This window comes from Dermacentor albipictus, chromosome 2 (assembly GCF_038994185.2).
Source record: "Dermacentor albipictus isolate Rhodes 1998 colony chromosome 2, USDA_Dalb.pri_finalv2, whole genome shotgun sequence".
NCBI classification, from domain to species: domain Eukaryota; kingdom Metazoa; phylum Arthropoda; class Arachnida; order Ixodida; family Ixodidae; genus Dermacentor; species Dermacentor albipictus.
Genome location: NC_091822.1, coordinates 23,935,968 through 23,954,154, shown reverse-complemented (window position 1 = coordinate 23,954,154; position 18,187 = coordinate 23,935,968). Strand labels below are relative to the sequence as shown.

At 46.4% G+C, this 18,187-nt stretch overlaps 1 protein-coding gene across 1 annotated transcript; it reads left to right on the top strand.

Moving 5' to 3' along the window:
- The first annotated feature begins 7,512 nt into the window (after nucleotides 1-7,512).
- On the top strand, nucleotides 7,513-8,742 carry LOC135897872 (histone H1B-like). The gene has a single exon (XM_065426565.2). The coding sequence runs from the start codon at nucleotides 7,650-7,652 to the stop codon at nucleotides 8,220-8,222; it is 573 nt and encodes a 190-aa protein (XP_065282637.1). The 5' UTR covers nucleotides 7,513-7,649; the 3' UTR covers nucleotides 8,223-8,742.
- Nucleotides 8,743-18,187: the final 9,445 nt, after the last annotated feature.

Genomic DNA, 18,187 nt, shown 5'->3' with positions numbered 1-18,187 from the left:
TTCGGCAATCGGCACGACAGTTTAAACTCGATCATGCTGAGCCTGCAAATCATTATCTCCTGGCATCTGCATGTAATAGTGCTGTTGAGGTGTCCTCCTGTGGGAGACAGTTACGGCACTGCACTTATCTCTTCCATTCTCTCTAAAATCACTTCACACACACACACTGTGTTTTCTTGTCCTTTTTTTTCACTTAGAATGAATGCACGTAAAGTAGTAAAATAGCTGTAACTGCATGTCCAGCTACATCTGCTGACAACGCAACGCTGAGCCTTGTAGTTTTTCACTATGACTGTGTGCAAAATACGGACTTGCGGGTTTAACAAGTGCACACACAAGACAAGCGCCAACTGGACCAAACTAAACTTCTCTTTCTTTTTATCCGAAGTGGCAATAACAGATGTAAAAAAATAAGGGAAGGATATCTCTATCACACAGCAGTTCTCCAATGGGTTCCTTCGCACGTCGCAATCGATGGTAATGGCTGATCGCCTCGCCAAACAGGCACATTCCCATAATGTGTGCCTCTTCGACACCGCACTCCAACTAATATCGCCTCCTTTAAACACTAATCGCCTCGTACCGATGGCTTGGAAACGCCCATCCCGAGGATTTTCTTTTCCCGCGTGGTTTTCCATGTTTGCTCAAACGAGCCTTTGCTGCTCTAATTGAGTTCCTTGAATCCGCTAACCTTTATCGTTCGCACTTCGTTTTCTACTGTTTTATGGCGTTACGCTCGACTTAGCTTTCTAATAGATTTCTTCCACCCAATATGGCTCCTTCTCTTTCTATAGCTTCTTTCAGGTTTGTCTGGAGCTTCGAAGCAGTTACAGGTTGTCAACTTAGCCAAATCCAAAAAGGCAGATGTTCTGGTGCGCGAGGAGATCGACGCGCGACCTCCTCGTCTTGCGGGCCTCACTCCGAAAGGCGCTGGGCGAGAGCCACAACCCGAGCTGTGAGATGGACCTCCGTCTTCCAGGAGATCCGAGCGATTCACCAGACGGAGTTCTCGCACTGGCGAGGCTTTCCATTCGTTTCACCAGCTGAGCCGCCGGAACTTCGTGGCCCAGCTGTAGTCGAGGACGAGCTATCTTCAGCTTTCAAGTCTATGAAGCATAATCGCAGTCCCGGATCCGATGGTCAGACAGTTGAATTTTATAAGTTTTCAACACTGTTTAGGGAAGCCGTTGACATCACTGGTGAACAGGCTACTCGGTGAAGGAACTTTGTCAGCGTCTCAAAGAGAGGGGCTACTCACTCTCTTCTGTAAGGATGAGTCGAGATGCACCGATCTAAGAACATGGCGTCCAATCACACTTCTGAACTGTGATTACAAGCTCCTAGCAAAGCGCCTGTGTATGTGTGTGTGTGTGACTCGTGGCAATTTTTCGCCACGAGTCACAACACACACACACACTCATGTCTTGGGAGGCGGGACTCTCCGAACTGGGCCTGGGAAGCCAACTGGTGACCCTCGACCAGGCCCGGCGAGCCGCGATCGCCAGTGGAGCCCCTTCAGAGGGAACCACCCAGGCATAAACCGCGCAACAGTTTCTGCAATAATAAAGTTCCTCCTCCTCCAGTACTCAACACTCTTTTGGGTCCATATCGGGAATGTTAATTGTGTCCAGGGGCGTTCCACTCAGCTTAACGGTTTAGTAGTCTGGGAATTTCTCCTGTGGGTGAATGCCAGGAATTTTCCATGTCTCAGGCGCTTCGCATCCGTTCCATTCTTGGCCGCACAAAGTGAGCCGTTACACTGGTTATTCCAATACCAGTTTCGCAAGAGGAATTCTAGGCCTTATGCCACGTGCGCCATTGGTTATGTATGTACAGGATGTCCGAACTGTCATGCCCCAACATTTAAAAATATGCCACGTAGCTGGGCAGAACCATGGTAGTGTTGTTTGCCGTCACCTGGAGAAATCCAGATTATTTTCTTTTTTTTTTGCATTCCGCTTATTTGCCTAAGTAGTCTTCATTGATTAATAAACCTTCTCAAATTATATATTTAGCTAGAAAAGTGTCAATGAGTGAATTGTACAGCACATATTCAGCAACAGAACAAGTTGAAGCAACAGCCACAAGTTGTTTTTGTTCAGGGGCTGTTATCGAAACTTCAAGTTTGTCTGCCGAACGTGATTTCTCCAAAATTTAATTCGTTCAAGGTAAAACTGATCTATCACCATATTTTTCCAAAACACGCAAAGCTTCTTCCGGCGCGCATGCTTGAAGGTCTCCTTCACGGTCACCTTAATCAATTTCCGCCTCACATAATTTATAATTTCAACGGATGCATCACAAAATTTAGACAAGGCCAATGTTGGCATCTTTTCCATTCAGCTTAGCTGGTCTTTTGCTCTCCATCTCACTCCAATATTCCTTGCTCAATTCCTTGTGCTAATTCTGGCCATACGAAAATTGGGTCAACAGATATCTAAGGCAATAGTGGTTACATGCGCGCTTTCGGTCTGTACACATTTAACTTGCACTAGTCGGTCAGACCTGTTGCAGCATATTTTCGACACTAGTCCCAGACTATTTGTCTGAAGTCCGCTTTGTCTGAGTCCCCGGACATAGCGGAATCTTTTTACATGAATCAGCTGACTCGCTCTCATCGTCATCGCTAAATGGTCCGGTCTTAAATATACTCCTTGATTTCTCTCTTATAATAGGAGCCAGATTCAAACGTCTTTTAGTCTGGACTTGTAGTGAATCATCCATACTTTCTGCACATGATTTTCAACATCTAATGTTGCAGTGGAACACTAGCAAATGCCTTTCACGCCAATGCGAGGTGACGTTAGCAAGTTTCCGCTCTCGAGTTCCCCGCCTAAATTATTACCTCCATACAGATCTGGTCTATCCACGACTAACTGCCGTTCTTTCTGTAATGAACCAGAAATTTATTCACTATTTCTTCCTTTCTTGCCACCGCTTCTCCTCCTTTCGCAAAATGTTCCTGTTTTTTAGACTACAAAGTTAGGTTTAGCACTTACAACACCAAACGTTTTGCCTTCTGGTGCCTGTCATTTCGGCACAAGCCATGGTTCGATGATTAGTGCTCTGCGTACGTTCACCGAAGCACCCAGAAGGCTAAACTGCTATAGGGTACCGACCGTGGGACATTTAGTTTTATTGTTTGCTTAGCTTCTCAGTGTAATTTCTTTCTTTTTTTATGTATAGGTGCTCACAAAATCGGTTTTATCAGCTAATTGCCAAATGATCCGTTTTATTGTTCGCGTCTAACCCGTTTGGAATGTCGAGTGTTCGCTTCATTCTATACAGTGTGGCCGATGACCCTCGTCGGTACGAGCCATGTTTTGAGGTAGCAACAACAACTTGTCTTCTGTGTGCGCTTGTTAAACCTTGTGGGGTCTGATGTGGGATTCTCACACCGTACTCTTGGGACAAAGGAACGACAACACAGTAGTGCAAACAATTACAAGGGCATTTATTGCACCTTTCATACATCAATGCCTGCTAGCCGAGTTGCTATGCCGATGGGCGCGCGACAAATCTAGAAGTCCGACTCACCGCGACCGGAAGCGAGCGAATATGTTCGCCCCATGCTGGATCCCAACGCCTGGTCGTTCGCGTGTACGGTCACACGAATCGTGGCGCGTTCGAAGGCGGCCACGCGAGGCGGTCTCGCAGAGGCATGGGTCGGCGCGCTCGCGGGAGACGTCCCCGCCGTGCGCCGACCCGCCGGGAAAGAGCGTCGCTGCACGTGCGGCACGTCCGTCCCGCTTGCTGTCCGAACCCCCAAGAGAGCGCCTTGTCTCTCCCGCACCCAAGTAACCCCGCAGCAGCGCAACACTAGCGCCATCTCTCGCACTGCGCCTGTACCACTCCGACAGTCGCATGCGTGGCGAAGCCGCACTACAGGAGACGCGCTATGCGGTAAAAACATCAGGGGAGGCGCGAGGGTCGCGCATCCCCACAACCTGCAAGTCCGCATTTTACACGCAGTCAAAGTGAAAAACGACAAGGTTCACCGTTGAAGTGTCAGCATATATAGCTAGACATGCAGTTACAGCTATTTCACAGCTCTCCGTGCATTCATTTTACGCGAAAAAAGAAAGAAAGAAAACACAGTTTCTACTATATGCAGATGCCGAGAGAGGATTTGCATGGTCAGCATGATCGAGTTTAAACTGTCGTGCCGATCGCCGAATTATTGATTTTTATTGCTCGCGAACCGACATATCCGTATGGTGCCTGACGGATGAACAAGAAAAACAGAAGCATCATCATCAGCTTATTTTATGTCCACAGCAGGACGAAAGCCTCTCCCTGCGACCTCCAACTACCCCTGTCCCGCGCCAACCGGTCCCAACTAGCGCCCGCAAATTTCCTAATTACATCCCCCCACCTAGCCTTCTGCCGCCCTCGATTGCATTTCCCTTCTCTTGGTACCCAGTCTGTAACCCCAATGGTCCAACGGTTATCTAACCTGCTCATTACATGACCTGCCCAGTTACATTTTTTTTCTCTTAATGCCAATAAGAGTATTGTTTATACCCGTTTGCTCTCTGATTCAAACCGCTCTCTTTCTGTCTCAACGTCGAGCCTAGCATTCTTCGTTCCATTGCATTTTGGGCAGTCCCTAACTTTTTCTCGAGCTTCTCTATCAGCCTCCAAGTCTCTGCTCCATATGTCGGCACTGGTAAAATGCACTGATTGTATCCCTTCCTTTTCAGTGATAATGGTCAGCTTCAATTCAGGAGCTTACAATGTCTGCCGTATGCGATCCAACCCATTTTCATTCTGTGAATTTCGTTCTCATGATCAGGGTTCCCTGTGATTAATTGACCTAGGTAAACATACTCCTTCACAGACTCTAGAGGCTGACTGGCGATAATAAACTCTTGTTCCTTTGCCCGGCTAATCGTCATTATCTTTGCTTTCTGCCTATTAATCTTCAACCCCCCTCTTACACGCTCTCTGTGAAGGTCCTCAATCATTTGTTGTAACTCGTCTGCAGTGTTGCTGAATAGAACAATGTCATCTGCAAACCGAACGCTGCTGAGATATTCGCCGTCGATCCTTACTCCTAAGCCTTCCCAATTTAACAGCTTGAATACTACTTCCAAGCACGCAGTGAATAGCATTGGAGAGATTGTGTCTCCTTGTCTGACCCCTTTCTTTACAGGTATCGTGTGTGAAGTGATTTTCGAAAAGGAGACGGAAGAGATGAGTGCCGTGCCGTAACTGTCTCTCACATGAGGACACCTCAACAGCACTGCACGGGGGAATGTGGAGAAAAAGTGGAAGGAGAGAAAGACAGGAGGAACGCGGCAAGGACAAAAAAAAAAAAAAGGATGAGAATGCGACCCTACTTGTGTAGAGTTAAGGCACCTGTGGATTCTCTGTAGACATTTTACAACATATCGACCTAAACGACCTCTATTCATTGATTACGTAATGCCGCTACGACTCTCTCCTTCATCTTTTGCTCCCCACACTCCTTTTTCACTGTGCAGTGCTGTTCAGGTGTCCTCCTCTCACAGACAGTTACGGCGCTGCACTTAACTGCACAAGGCCCTTCTGACCTCATCGCTAGTCATAGGAGCAGTTCCTGCATACTGTTCATTACTTGTTCTAATTAGGTATCCTGACTCTTCTGGGTACTGTACAGGCCAGTATAGAATTATTTCGCTGCTTTTACTATATCTTCGAGATTGCTGATAATAGTACCTTGCTTATCTTTCAGTGCATACATCTTGGTTTGTCCTATGCCAAGTTTCTTTCTCACTGATTTCAGGCTGCGTCCATTTTTTACGGATTCAGTCTTTCTCACGTCATATGGTTTCGAATATCCCTTATTTTCGCCTTGTTGATCAGTTTTGACAGTTCCGCGAATTCTATCTATCTCTTGAGTTGGACACTCATTTTTTTTGTCGTTTCTTTATTATGTCCTTTGTTACTTGGGAGAGCTTGCCTATTGGTTGCCTTGCCTCCCACTTCACTTGCTGTCTCTGAAGCCAGCCTAGTTACGGTTTCCTCTATATCATCTTCATCCCTCTGTTCTAAGGCTGCATATTTGATTGCAAGTACCAGCCTGAATTTGTCTGCTTTTACCCTCACTGCCTCTAGGTTGGCCTGTTTCTCTTGACCGATTTTACTCTTTCTCTCTCAGAATTGAGGTGAATCCTAACTCTGACCAACGCCTCCTATAATATAGTTATAGGAGGCGTTGCTCTGACTAACCTATGATCACTGGACTTTACCCTAGCTAACACATGAACATCCTGCACTATGCAGGTATCGGCAGAATGTATACAATCAATTTCATTTCTTGTTTCACCATTAGGGCTTTTCCAGGTCAACTTTCTGTTGCTACGCTTCTTGAAAAAGGTGTTCATTATTCGCGGCTTATTCCTTTCTACGAATTCGACCGACGTTTCTACTCTACTCTTTTCCCCCACTTTTGCATTGTAATCGCCCATCACTACAGTACACTGAGTTGCACTTTTCTCATGGCTAATTCAACAACTTCATAAAACTGATCCACTTCCTCATCATCGTGACTTGATGTTGGAGCGTAGGCTTGTACTACCTTTAATCTATACATCTTATTAAGATTAATTGCTACTGCTACCTAAAAAAGATGGTTCTTCGCTCTTTGTACACTTCCACAAAATCGGTGCACATTGCCGTGAGACTGAGCCTGCCCACCCCCAGAGAAAACGGCGCGCGGTCGGTGCGTGTGCTTCCGCAACAGACCTCCACTGCTCCTGGAGGGGCTCGCGTTGCAGCCCAGAACTGGGATGCCCTAGTGATTGAAACTAGGAGATCAGACCTGCGAGTCCGTGTTCGAGACAAGCCGGCGCGATGCTTCGTTGGCCTGCTGCGGCGCCCAGAATGTCGCCGCGCAGGCTTTTTCGGGGCGCAAGCAGCGCTTTCTGATCGCCTGGGACTTTCCCGCACTTTCGAGCCGAGCCGGGGAAGTGCCTGAACGCGGCCCTATGTGCTGGGCCGCCGTTGCGGACGGCCGAAGCGGCACAAGGCGTGAAACTAGGGCCCGAAATGGTCCCGAACTGCGACCCGAGAAACACAATACTGACATCGGAGTACGGCGCTGTTTGCGCTTTCATTCGGGCAACCTGAGGTCCAACGGGTTGTATTTGGGCCAGAATTTGCGAGTCGCCTGTTCAGCATCGACCAATGATGTCATCATGACACGATAGGTGGATTAGACACCGAAAGCAGTGTATCGATGAGCAAACCTGAACACCGTAGCGATAGCGTCTTCTATGCTATGGTTGTAGTTTGGTGCGTACAAAATTGTAACGCCCGGCGTCACAGTGTTCAATGTTTGTTCTACAGGTAGCCAGGAGTTCGATACATCAGGCTGTGCTAAGTAGTTGGCGTTGTAAAGCTATCTTTTGCGACATTTCTGGTCTCGAAAAGTGATCAGATACGAAATTTCGATATTTCCAGCATCGTAGAGACCCGCGGGCTCGCGGCCTCGCGCGATTGGCCGGTCGGCAGCACGATTTGTGCCAATGAGCGGCGAGCGCGCTTTTTTCGCCTCGCCGCCGGGAAGCCGCGCACCCGGTCGACCGTCACACGCCACTTCGTCGGTTGCTCTCGTAGCGTTCGCACAGTTTTTTTGTCCGTGCCGGTAGCATTTCCTAGCAGTCATGGCTGAGGAGACGAGCACAGCCGCAGCAGCGCCGGCCGCGTCGTCGGCACCCCAGAGCCCCAAGAAGAAGGCGGCGCGCGGAGCCGGCAAGCCCCGCACCACGGCCAGCCACCCCAAGGTGTCGGCCATGGTGAACGCGTCCATCGGCGAGCTGAAGGAGCGCGGAGGGTCGTCTCTGCAGGCCATCAAGAAGCACATGGCGGCCACCTACAAGGTGGACGTGGAGAAGCTGTCGCCGTTTATCCGCAAGTACCTCAAGTCGGCCGTCACCTCGGGTGCGCTGGTCCAGACCAAGGGCAAGGGCGCCAGCGGTTCGTTCAAGCTGGCTGCGGGCGCCGCTGCGGGCGAGAAGAAAAAGGCCAAGGCTGCAGGAGTCGTCAAGAAAGCCGCCAAGAAGCCGGCCAAGAAGACTCCCAAGAAGTCTCCCAAAAAGGCTCCCAAGAAGGTGGCGGTCAAGAAGGCCAAGCCAGCAAAGAAGCCCAAGGCCGAGAAGAAGGCGTCGCTGCCCAAGAAACCCAAGAAGCCGGCGGCCAAGAAGGCGGCCACCCCAAAGAAGGCAGCCAAGAAGTAAAGCTCGGCCTCCTCGAGCCGGCCCCACGGGCACACACACAAACGGCCCTCGTCAGGGCCACCCAAAACGTCTGCCTCGGCGGAGCCGTTTACCGCGGTGCTCCGACCCCCGTGACCTCTCGTTTTCGCCCGGTCATTCTCCATCGATCGATCGCGCCGCCGTAACCATGGGCTCCGATCTCAAATAACAACCAGGTCACAAACTTCTTGCCCGTGCGCCTTTTTCTGGCATACTGCGTGGTTAATGTCTGTAAGTTCTGATTAACTGTATAATGTATCAAGATATTAGGAAAGGTAGTTCACCTATGACCAGTTTCTGTGCTATTAGTGTTTTAACTATCCTGAACATGCCGTTAACAGGCTTCTTAACGAGAAAGAATACATAGTTTAGAGGGAAAATCCGCTGAGACGGCTTTTGGTATCAAGGAACAGCCGGTTATGAACATAAAAAGAACACTTTGCTATTGGAATATTGTGGAAACGCTGTGTAGCTATTAAATGATGGTGCCTTTTGCTCTAAACCATTTGTATCAATTGTGGGAAGTCATCAGGGCTAATTAATAGCTATTTGAAAAACTATCATTTAGTCAGGTTCGAAGTGTCAGATCAAGCTCAGCAATAATACACAGCAGTGACTCTTAAGGCTTCATTTTGTTCCTGCTTTGCATAAGTGATATATTGATACCTTGGAATCTGCATCTTGATACCTATTCATACCTGCATTTTACCGGTGATAACATATGGGGCAGAAATTTCCCGAGGTTGACAAAGAAGCTCGAGAACAAGGACTGAGCAAAGAGCGATGGGATGAAGAATGCTAGGCGTAGGGAAGATCCTTCGATGTTGAGCGCACTGCGCTTTGTGTGTCGTATCGTCGCGTGGGACTACCTTGCAGCACGGAGGGTGATCTATTTCCCGCAGCCCACGCCTCCATCGCCATGAGAGCGCTTGCTGCCCTACTTGACTTTTGTGTCGAGACTCAGCTGAGAGCGCGGCTGTAAGCCCCGCATTGCCTCTTCTTTAACCCTCTTGTTTTTTTTTCCGCTCTCATTCTCTGGCTAATCTTTTTTCTCCCCACTCCCCTTAACCTGTGCAGTGCTGTTGAGGTGCCCTCCCTTGAGAGACAGTTACGGCACTGCACTTCTCTCTTCTTTTCATCCTAAAAAATCACTACACACAGAGCGATGTAGATCAGAGCGAACGGGGACGGCCGATATTCTAATCGACATTAAAAAAAAAAAAAAGAGCTGGGCAGGCCATGTGATGTGTAGGATCGATAACCGATGCAGTGGGTCGCAAAGCGCAATTGAGGATGGCAGAAAGCTAGATGGGGTGTTGAAATTGGGAAATTCGCATGCGCATGTTCGAATCGGTTGGCGCAGGACAGGGTTAATTGGGGAGTCCTGCAGTGGACATAAATATGGGCTGATGATGACCTTGGAACACCTGACATTGTTTTTTATGTACATGAGAGTTTTGTTTGTGGGAGTGACATCGCGGTACGTATTCTTGCATGGTCGCTTTCAGTATGGGCTTACTGGCTGTTTAAGCAACACCAGAATAGCTGATTGACTAGTCATGATACTATGGAAAGCGATAATATCGCTGTAAGTGACAGTCCGAGAATATGCCCCCAGTTCCCTGATGAAGCAGGTGCGAGCTGGTTAAGAGGCAACCAACTTTCCCTAAATGTTGCCAAAAGCTAGCTACAGTTGTGTGGCGTCACAGAAATTCATAGGTATTTCTGTGAATGCTGGTACTGAAGACAACATACGCTGCTGTACGTAGCGACTTATCAAGAACAGTAGGCACGCCTAAGTTATAGCGATATGCACTGCCATCGTTGTTTAACTGTAAACTTTACTACTGAGCTTCTCACACCTGCACTACTGCAATTTAGTTTGGAGCACCGTAACAAAGAGTAACCTGAATTGCATTTGTCCTCTAATGTTGTCATGACAAGCTACCATATTTTTGTCAGAATAATATGCTAACATTAGCTGAAATTATCTGAAATGTGTTGTCCTTGCCCATCAGGGTTGCCGGATCTGGCCACTTATGATGGCTTGTGGCGGGAAACACTAAAACTAGGCTACTCGAAAGACAGAAAGCTGAGCTAGTTGGTAAGGATTCGTGTTGTCAACTTCTCTACTCTTGTGTCCTGTCTGCACACCTCAACTCTTTTTTTTGCTAGGCTACTCTTAAAGGCAACATTCTGTCATACGAGCTACAAGCAAGCTCACTGTACTGCGGTTGAACGCTACCCATCGCCATGTTCGAAAGGGGCGGCGCAAGCTTCACATAATGAGGGTAAAGTTCGGACTGGGGGCTGAGGATCTCTAATTACCTCTTCATGATTGGTTATCCCTCCTCATATGATGAGGAGGGATAACCATTAATTGCTGACTAAACTGCCCTTTTTGCACTTGAACACGTTGTGGAGCTAGTTGGTTCATAGCTTTCAAAATATGAAGCGCCAACAGTGACAGCACACCAAGAAGGAACAAAGACAGGACAAGACGCTACTTGCAAGGTGTTTTAAGGTGGAAAGGTGAAAAATTGGGGTTAAGTGCAGCGCGGTAACTGTCTATCAGTAGAGGACACCTCAACCGCGCTGCACAGCGGGGTGGAGGATGGAATGAAAGTAAAGCTCAAAGGCGGCTGAATACATAGTCATGGGGAGAGGGGAAAGAAAAAAGATGTGGCTTTCATCAATTAATGAACGTAGTGTCCCTGTATATGCTCCCGCAGGGAGCAGAGTTGCGCATAGGTCCGCCGTTGTGTTCCAGCTCTGCAGTGAAACAACTCTTCGAGCGCGCAGGAGGCAAATGCAGCGCGGTGTTCCATTTGCTTTCTTCTCTGCTGGTCGTGAGCTACAAGCGGCAATTGTTCGGAAGCGGTGAGCAAGAGGATAATTTTTAATGCAGGCTGCGCTCGAACGATTGGCGCAGCCGGAGGAGTGCCAAACTCCCGAAATATTTAGTTTGCATGTGCATATAGTTACGGGGAAATAAAATATATGTATTTACAATATATACAGTTACGAGGTTGTAGCTCACTAGTCCGGGTACCAACACCTATCGATCGTCGAGACACTTCAACCTCCTCTGCACCTCACAACGTCCAATCGTCCACAACGGCACAAACTCGTACGTGACATTAACCCCCGGCGGCAGAAGCATCGTCTCGATGCTTCCTAGGGTGTCGAATCAGTGTGTGAGTTATAGGGCTTTAGTCGCGAAACGTGCACGATGTCAGTTCTTGGTGGGTTAGAAGACATCGAAGTCACAGGTGATATATGTGAGGCTGGTGACTTGGCGAAGAACTCGGTATGGCCCAACGTATCGCGGCAGCAGTTTTTCGCAAAGGCCGACGCGACGGGAGGGTAACCAAAGCAGGACAAGTGACCCAGGGATGAAATGAACGTCCCGACAACGACTGTCGTAACGGTCCTTCTGCTAGTGTGAGACGCCAGAAGACGGTCACGGGCAATGCGACGTGCTGTGGCCGCGTGAACAATGGCGTCGTGAGCATAGAACGTGGTAGTAGTGGCATCGGAAGGGAGCAGGGAGTCAAGAGGGAGGAGTGGGTCACGGGCATATAGTAGATAGAACGGAGAATAACCAGTAATATCGTGACGCGACGAATTGTACGCAAACGTCACGAAGGGTAAGGTGCAGTCCCAATCCCGGTAATCATCGGACACGTACACGGAAAGCATGTCCGTGAGTGTACGGTTGAGACGTTCGGTGAGTCCATTTGTCTGTGGGTGGTAGGCTGTCGTGATCTTGTGGGACGAGCAGCAAGAGCGAAGGAGGTCGTCGACAACCTTAGAAAACAACGGCCCCTGTCAGTGAGTAGCTGACGTGTATCACCATGATGTAGGATCACCGCATGAAGAAGATCAGCCACATCAGTTGCGCAGCTCGTAGGGAGGGCCCGCGTTAGGCCGCCGTTCCTGCGACCCGGTCGCAGGAGTGGAAAGGGGGGGGGGTAAGCGTTATAGTGCCCTCTGGTCGTTCGAACGCTTAGGGCCCGAAAGCGTTAGGTTCACCCAAATAGACGCTAAATAATGGTTTGGCTTGGCTCCGTATATTATTTTTAAATAGGTGGCGCTAAAGCGATTTACGCGACGATCGAGCCCTGAATCGGTGCTTCCGTTCTGCCCGCGCGGTCTTCGCCTGTGTCCGTGGCTGTGGAGAAGTGATTGTAGCTGTTTGATGTCGTTAAATGTGAGAGCTTGTGGCGAAGTGATTGAGTATGGCCGTAGTAGTTCTGCCCATGTAGTGTTTTGCGGACTTCACCTGTTCCTGTGACTGATCGTGTGTTGCCCAACAGCTTTGCGGAAAGCGACGTGGTTTGTGTGGATGTCATCGCAGCGTTTGCCAGGTCCTGGGTGGCCCGTGTGCCAGTTATTGATGGCGTTGCCCAGTAGCTTTGTGGAAGTTGATGTGCCTTGTGTGGACTGCCTTAATTATAGGTGGTCACGCTGCCTTTTGAAGCGCGTCCGAGCGCGAGAAACTTCACCGATTTTTTTGTAAACAACGTGGACGTCTCGAAATGTTAGCTAGAAATCAACCAGCAGCAAGCCAAGTCTTTATTTTGTGGTTTTTCGAGCTCATGCGAGCAGCAGAAGGACAAAAGGTCCGTTACATAATGTCAGTTCCATAAAATCAGCTTTGCCGCAATACAGTCATGTTATGCGGTGAAGCATACGTAATGTATTGCGGTAAAGTATATGAAAAAGTAGGCAGGAACCACTGCGTTACTGGGGCGATTTTCTTGTATTATGGTCATGGCCGTGCGCGAACAAGGAAGAATCACGGTCGAAGCGCATGGCACATACCTTGCCAATGCTTCAATTGGAAAAAGAAAGAAAACGAATTGGAAAGGGTGATGCCAAAAACAAAGCCTTGACTTTGTATTATCAAAGCAGTTCTGAGAATAGCCAATCATATTCCAAGCTCCTGCATTATTTATGATTGTTTAAAGTATATGCATATATTGTGCACCAGCCTTAGCACCAATTCTAATGTACTTTAATGATGTAAGTTTAATAACACGTGGCAAATATATAATTTGTGCTGTATGGTGTTGTGCTGTTTATAAGCGGCTGCTTTCATGTGGTAATGTGTACATTGGCTGGAAGAGTTGATGCATCCTCCTTATAGAACTCATTGAAAGGTGAACCACCTGTCAAGCCATCATTGTTCTTGCAGTTGTACACCAGATTTCACAAACATGGGGATAGTTATGATATAGAAAGAGTAGCTGAGGCTTAACATATCCACATGCATGCACAGGAGTGCGGGAGTCAACCATCTATCTCTCTAACTCAGGTTGAATGTGCATACTTGAGTAACATGTAACACTTGTTGGGTGTCAGGTTTCTTTTATTGTAAGCCTAGTTTGTGTTTTTTCTCCCATTTGTAGGTTTTAGTGTGTGTTGCTGTGTATGTATATAATTGCTTCCAGAGTGGCTTTCTTGTTGCTAATAAATTTAGAGAAGGCAGCGTTCTTCATTTTGTGCATCAGACAGCAAGTGAGCATGTTTCAAAGGATGTTGGATTTTGTTGCCATAAGCAACAAAAAGGCATAAGCAGATAGACTGCTTGCTGTATAGCATTAAGGATATTATCATGCTGATAACTCTGTGCATAATAATTAGAAAGATCACATCATGTCTGACATGTCTTCTTGCCACTATGAAATCTTGTCAGATGCATAACACGGGACATACAGCACAGATCTTGGTCAGCCATTCTCATTTGTGGTCTCGACCTCCTACCACTGAGCAGACTGGTCCAAAAGACAAAACATGCAACTTTAATCTGATTAAATGTAGTACATGTTGCACAAAATTAGATGTCAGGTGTTATTGTTAACACAGATACATATCTGTGAGCCTCATAAACTAATGTCAAAAGAAAGAGAGTTTTTCCCATGAAATGCACTCTTGGTAGGATGGCAGGACCATTCTTTTGCAGAGTTAAATAACAACCATGCAGCAGTATCATGATATCAACCTGAACAATAATTCACTCCAAGAATAGGTTTCTTCATGCAACATTGCACTGATAGTCTTGAAATACAATACCCATTGCTAACAGAAGGCCTTCCATATTATGCATGACAGGAGGGCATATTTTAGGAAGCAAGAATGAAAACGGAGCCGGTTAACTATGAAAGTTGTGAATGCAACTCTGCAGAAGTTAGAAAAATGAACCAAACGGAATAGTTTAAAAGTGAGTGGTTTAGAGACAATAGGCCGTTTTATTCCATGCCAGAAAAGCAAGCAGAGGTTGAAATGCTTTCCACATACATACCTTCATGGTGCATGTGCAGGGTCTGTCCTGAGAGTAATGTCAGTAAGGCGATTAAAAATCATTTATTGAATTTGTTGTTACAACAAGTTTAAAAATCTTCAAAATACTCTCCTTTTGCGTCAATACATCGGCTCCAGCGAGACTTCCAGCTCTCGAATGCGTTGTCCTCCTCCGGAATGGCCTTTAATGCTGTGGTGCTAGCTGCTTTAGTCACGTCCGCTGTCCCAAAATGATTGCCTTTCAGGGGTGTTTTGAGGCATGGAAACAGAAAAAAGTCGGGGGGTAGACAAGCTCGGGCTGTACGGGGGCTGGGGGATTGTTGAAGATGAAGGCACTGTGGGCCAGCACATTATCGTGGTGCAACTTCTAGTTGTGTGCAATGTCCGACCGGATATGTTGAACCCTGCGTTTCAGTCTTTCAAGGACATCCACATAAAATTTGGTGTTTACAGTGGTTCCAGGTTCTTCAAACTCATAATGAACCAGTCCGTGGATGTCAAAAAAAAACAATGAGCATGATCTTGATCTTTGATTTGCTCATCCTGGCTTTCTTCTGGGGAGGGGACGAGTGTGTGTGCCACTCAGATGATTGCCTTTTGGTCTCCAGGTCATATTCAAATACCCAAGTCTCGTCTTCTGTAATGACGTTGTCCAAAAATTTTCGCTCACGTTTGCACATGTTGAGATTTTCTTGGCATGTTTCAACGCGGTGTGACTTTTCGTTGTCAGTGAGCACTTTTGGAACCATTTTTGTGCACGCCTTCCGCATGCCAATATCGTTTGTAACAATTTCATGAACTTGAGTTTTCGAAACGTTTAACATGTCGGCCATTAAACGAACACTTAATCGTTGGTCTGAGTTCAACAGTTCTCTCGCTCGTGTCACATTGTCAGTCGTAGTGGTCGTGGATGGCCATCCAGCGCAGTCCTTGTCGTCGCCCTCTTCCCGGCCTTCCGAAAGGCCTTGTGCCACCGAAACACTTGCCGATCTGACCAGGCATGTTCTTTATAAGCAGTCTTGAGCATAGTAACAGTTTCCGCAGCGGTATTGCCAAGTTTCACACAAAACTTGATCGCAAATCTTTGTTCTAATGAGCGCTGCATTTTCACTTGCACAAGAATAAAAAACAGCTCTCACGGACGGGCCCGTCCGACACTCTCCGATGTTCGGAGCACACTGACTGACGGACCGCTGCTTAGCTGGATTCCGTCACTACTAGTTTCAACCAGTTAGAACGCTCTGACATACAGTCACATCACAATAAATTTACTGACATTACTTTCAGGACAGACCCTGTATGTGGTGATAGACAAGCTTTTTAGATATAAATGCTGGGAACCTAGATGGAGGTGAGGGACATGTACAGTAAAAACAAGATGTATAAGGTCAAAAATTAATTCTTTTAGTCAGAAATTGGTCAGTGGTGTCTGGCTTCTCTTGTTCCCTGGCCCTGGATGGTGAATACAAAGTTATATATATATATATATATATATATATATATATATATATATATATATATATATATAATGTTGTACAATCAAGCATAGAATCATTGCCTTCTACCTGAGCTAACGCATGGGGCAGAAACTTGGAGGTTTCTTGGAGACAAGAAAGGGCATTGTGTTGTCATGTTGGAAAGCACTTTTCCGGAGGAGGGTGTGTCAGCCACTGACATAAATTTTAATGAAATTTATACGAATATAGCTGACATAAAATGTTGAGCTGTCACGAAGTTGAATCAGTTTGGTTTGACAACAGTCTCAAATGATGTTAAGGTGGAAAAAGGTTTTCTTTTATGCGCCTTCTTCAGTGCAAAACACACAAGCTTAGGGAATCCATTTCAGAACCATTGTGTCGGAATATAAATCATGGCTTCATGTTTCAGAATTTTTGCAGACACACCTTGACAGGCTGGGAATCAACGACCAATTCCTTGCTGCCAGCTCTCAGACTGTTGTACACTTCCTGCAGGAGCATAATCTGAGAAAATGGGCAGGCTTTAGTATAGATACAGAAGATTTATACAATTCTTTGCCGCAGGTGCGTCTCTTGCAGTTTGTTAAGGACTGCATACACAAGCAAACACGTTAACTGGAATTTGCTGAGAGGTGTAAAATTCTTGTTGCAAACTTTCTGGAGCTTCTTGTTTTCTATGTAAGGTCAATTTTGGTCTGGTGGGAAAGTAAAATATGTGTCCAGAATGCTGGCATCTGCATAGGTTTCGGTGTTGCACCAGTGCTCAGTAATACTTTAAGTTATGTTGACCAGAAAATAATCAAAACCTGAGTGGGCTTGCTCTTAAAATTTTCAGATACGTGGATGATTATTTGTTTTCCATGAGCAAATGATATCTTTCGCAGAGCTGTCATCGAAGTACTGAAGCTATTTAGAGAACAATAGCAAGGTTTCAACTTCCCTTTAGAAGTTCCAGAAAAAAATGTACTGCAACTTCTTATGTCAGGCTGACTTTTATGTGGGATCACGTATGCTGGGGATATCAGTCGAGAACTTCTAAGCTCCTTCTTGATTATAGGTCTAGCCATTCAAAACTTATTAAGTACAGTATTGCCACTCACGCAATTAGAGATGCCCCAACCAAGAGCTATCCTCACCTTATCCTTGAAAGTGTAAGGAATCTGGTGACAAGGCTTAATGAGGCAGGTTATTCAGTTTCAGTGGTTTTTTTATCTTGAAGCACATTAATTAAGGAACTTAAGGTGCGACCAGGGTGGAAGAAGCTTAAGGAGCAAGAGCGGAACAAAGTTGCCATTATCCCCTCTATTAATTGTCGCACAGGCAGAAAAAGGTGTCTTCTAAGTTCCAGGAGAGGATTGGGTTTTCATTTAAAGATAAGCTGAAGAGAATATGTGAAGCAATAAACAAGCACATTCTTCACAACGGGTGTCCGAGCAGGGAGGACTGCAAAGTGAAATATAGCATACAGTTTGTCTCTTGCACACGAAATGTTGTTTATTCGATTCCCTTTTCTTGAAGCCTACAAAATATATATCAGTCAGACTGGAAGGTGCTTAAACATTCGACTGAGGAAGTACCATAGTTTTTTTAAGAGTTTTCCACACCTTCTGTGCATTGTTGCAGCATTGGGCGTCATCCAGTTTTTGAAAGTACTATTCTGCTGTTCACACACTGTGAAAAGCTCTCACATGAATTAATGGAGGCTTATCACGTTAGAAAGAAAGGCTCACTATGTGTTAGCCAGCCATCCATCTCGCTGCAAGATAGCTAGGTAGCCGTGTTAGATCTTAAGTAAAGCCACTGAGTTGCATTGTGCCTTAGTAATTGTTTTTTTTACATTGATTAATCAGCCGTGAAATGTGTGTTGCCGTCAAAACATGTGCATTCGGTGATGTGAAGATTGTTATGGTATGTATCTGCATATGCTAGGGGGCCGGGTGTTGGTCAAGTGATGTGTGTTACATATTGGTTGTTTTCTTTCAATAAACTTCATTTGATAGTGCTGTATCCTGTCCCATTCTATTATTTTTGTCGGCATCTGTCATGCAGTAGCTGCCATGAAGCTTCAACAACTTGCCCAATTTTCTATCGTATTTTCTATCGTATGGAGCACTAGAGTTACGAAATGGGTGCCATGGTATATATATATATATATATATATAT